The 3,412-nt window shown below is 58.2% G+C and overlaps 1 protein-coding gene across 1 annotated transcript; it reads left to right on the top strand.

The window, feature by feature from the left end:
- Positions 1 to 4: 4 nt before the first annotated feature.
- Positions 5 to 3,143, top strand: NCCRP1 (non-specific cytotoxic cell receptor protein 1 homolog (zebrafish); the record flags this gene model as incomplete). The annotated part of the gene is made up of 6 exons (XM_010849322.1): positions 5 to 77; positions 1,009 to 1,071; positions 1,159 to 1,210; positions 2,033 to 2,128; positions 2,731 to 2,869; positions 3,003 to 3,143. Coding segments are annotated over 6 exons (564 nt in total), but the record flags the coding sequence as incomplete, so codon positions are not given.
- Between the last annotated feature and the right edge of the window lie 269 nt (positions 3,144 to 3,412).

Raw genomic sequence — 3,412 nt, forward strand, 5'->3', positions numbered from 1 at the left:
CCTGCCCTTCACCTGGAGGCTGCTCTTCCTGAGGCGGCCGCTCTACCGCAACCTACTGCGCTCGCCCAACCCCGAAGGTGCGGGGCCGTGGTCTGCGCGAGGCTGGAGCAGCCGGGAGGCCGCCACGCCTCCGTCTCCTTCCCCTGGGCTCGCTCACCTAGACCGTCGGTCTCGTCTTCTCTTTGTTTCCTTGTCTCTCTTAACTCTGTTTCTTCGTCTCTGTCTCTTGATGTCTCCCTCTGTGTTTTTATTCCTCTGCATCCTTCTCTGGGGCTTCCCCGGTGGCACAGAGGTAAGGAATCCACCTGCACTGTAGGAGATGCGGGAGACGCAGGTTCGATCCCTGGGTCAGGAAGATCCCCTGGAGGAGGGCATGGCAACCCACTCCAGTATTCTTGCCTGAAGAATCCCATGGACAGAGGAGCCTAGTGGGCTCCAATCCATGGGGTCGCAAAGAATCTAACAGGCCTGAGCGGCCGAGCAGCCATGCATTCTAGCACTTCCTTCTCTGTCCCTTTTTCTCTCAGCGTGTCTCTCTGTCTCACTTGCATCTCTGTCTCTTTCTACATCTTGTGTCTCTATCTCTCACAGGGTCTGTATCGCTCCCTCCCTCCTCCCATGTTACCGTTCAGTCGCTCAGTCATTCCGACTCTGCGACCCAATGGACTGCAGCACGCCAGGCTTCCTTGTCCTTCATTATCTCCCAAAGCTATCTCCCTCCTCCCGTATTCTCTCTCTTTTTCTTGGTTCCTCTCTCTCTTTCTCCCTCTGTTCCTCCCCTCTCGCCACAACGCCTTCCCCCTCCAAGCACTGGCCCTCTGACCCCAGGACATTCTCAGGGCTCTCCTAGGGCCCTGACTCACTCCCTGCTGCCTGGCTGGGCTGGTCTGGCAGGGGGGGCACTGATTCCCGTCCTTCCAGCCGCGTCCAGCGGGCAGGGAGTGGGGATCCTGCAGGAAGGAGGGCAGCTTCAGCACGCCTGAGGCTCCGCTTCCCTGCGCTTTTCAGGCATCAACATTTATGAGCCAGCGCCCCCTACCCGTCCCACCCAGCAACCCCTGGAGGCTCTGGGTAAGCGCCCGGAGGCTAGCCCCGTGCTGTGGAAGGGTGGTCCTGGAGAAGGGGCAAGTTCTAATCCGTTGCTCCTCCACCCGCCAGGCAATTTCCGCGGCTGGCACATCAGGACTGAGAAACTCCAGCAGAACCTCAGGTGAGTGGCCGGGACACACGTGGCCTGCATTTGATTCCCTCTTCCGGCCTCCCTCGCTGTGGGACCTGGAAAAGCTATCTTTACCTCTCTGGGCCCTTGTCTCCTGCTCTGTAAACAGGATGTCATAAGAGCATGCCCATAAAACACACGGCATAGGGTCTGGCTAATTTGCACGTAGTAGGTGTTCCATGCCGTGCTTAGTCACTCAGTTCGCGTCCAACTCTTCGCGACCCCATAGACGGTAGCCCACCAGGTTCCTCTGTTTATGAAATTCTCCAGGCAGGAATACTGGAATGGTTTGCCTGTATTGGATGGGTTGCCTGAATGGATCTTCCGGACCCAGGGATCCAACCTGGGTCTCTGGCACTGCCGGCAGATTCTTTACCGCCTGAACCACCAGGGAAGCCTAGCAGTTAATACTGTTCCTATACTCAGCCTCTTTCTGTGGGAACGGGAGAGTCACCTAGGCCTTTAAACCGGGCCCCCTTTCTGCATAGTGGGTGGGATGCCGCAACTCAGGGGCTCCGAGTCACAGGCACTTGGGTTCAGCTCTGCCACTTCTTTGCTGCTCGATCTTGTAAGTCACTTCCCTGTGTGCACCGCGGTTTCCCCATCTGCAACACAGGGTTCAGGATGCATCCCGCTCAGAGAAGCTCATAGGAGCCGATACTGTGAGGTGCTGAGTGGCTGCTCAGCCCCCCTAGGCCAGCGCCCTTGATGTCTTTAGGAGGGTGGTACGATCAGGGTGTCCCGCTTCAGGGGGCCGGCTGACCTGGGAGAATGCCAGCAGATGGCAGCCCTCCCCCTTGCCCTCTCTCACAGCTGGACGGTGAAGCAGCAGTGCGTGGACCTCCTGGCCGAGGGCTTATGGGAGGAGCTACTGGATGATGAGCAGCCACGTATCACAGTCATGGACTGGTACGTGCCTCCGCCCCGCCCACCTGCCCAGCCAGGTGGCACACGTGGGCTCCCCAAAGCACATGCCTCACTCCGTGCTCCCTGAGACCCTCCTGCCACTGAGGGACCCAGCCCTTTCCATCTCTCTAGCCCCTTTGGTCTGAATCTTTCGGTTCTTGAAATATTCCCGCCCAGAGCCTCTTCTTTCTTCCTTGGATGTTGGTCACCTTCTTTTCCTGAGATGGATTCCCCCCTGTATTTGGCTGCGTCTCACAGCTTGAGGGATCTCAGTTCCCCAACCAGGGATTGAACTCAGGCCATGGGGAGCCTTCCCTGACCACTCCCAACCTGGGTCAGATGCATTATGCTCCAGCACCCCGCATGTCCCCTATCCCAGCCCTGACCATGCCTAGTTGTCGCTTCCTAATGACATGTCCATCTCCCCCACTGGACCACTATTAATCCCATGAGAGCAGGGCATAGGGTTGTCTTGGTCACTGCCGTGTCACAGCAGCACCCAGCCCCGGTGCACATAGTGGGTGCCAGTGGGTGTGTGTGTGGAATGGCAACCGTACCAGGAGTGGGGGCTGTGGTGGCAGCTGAAGGCCTGCCCCCCACCCCAGGTTCGAGGACAGCCGGCTGGACGCATGTGTGTATGAGCTGCACGTCTGGCTGCTGGTGGCTGACCGCAGCACAGTCATCGCCCAGCACCACGTGGCCCCCCGCACCTCTGGGAGAGGCCCTCCCGGGCACTGGATCCAGGTGAGACGCTCTACCCCGGCCACCACCCCCACATGTGCTTTTGTGTCCCAAGACCTCACAGAGGGAGGAGGGAGGAGGGCAGGGCTTATGGGTCCCTAAAAAGAACTTCTTCCTGACCCTGGTGCTGCCCCAGGTATCCCACGTATTCCGCCAGTATGGCCCTGGCGTCCGCTTTGTCCACTTCCTGCACAAGACCAAGAACCGGATGGAGCGTGGTGGGCTGCGGCGGACTAGGGTGACTGACTCCTCTGTGTCTGTGCAATTCAGGGAGTGATTGGCTGACCCTGGGCCCCTCCTGACGTCTTATATGATGGTACAAGATATCAACCCCTCAGTGACTTCTTATTACTTTATCACTTCTGATATCTTAGCATCTCTCTGATCCCCTAGCAGCTCCCTAAGCCTTAGAAGTCCCTAACCCTTAGTACCTCCTGACCCTTAAGCTCCACCATGTTTCCTGAGCACCCCGCTTCCCCCTTTATACCCTCCTGTCCCCTTGGCTACTCCTGGATCACGTACTACCTCCTATGCCCTGTAATCCTG

Source organism: Bison bison, unplaced genomic scaffold, assembly GCF_000754665.1.
Source record: "Bison bison bison isolate TAMUID 2011002044 unplaced genomic scaffold, Bison_UMD1.0 scf7180017864280, whole genome shotgun sequence".
NCBI lineage: Eukaryota > Metazoa > Chordata > Mammalia > Artiodactyla > Bovidae > Bison > Bison bison.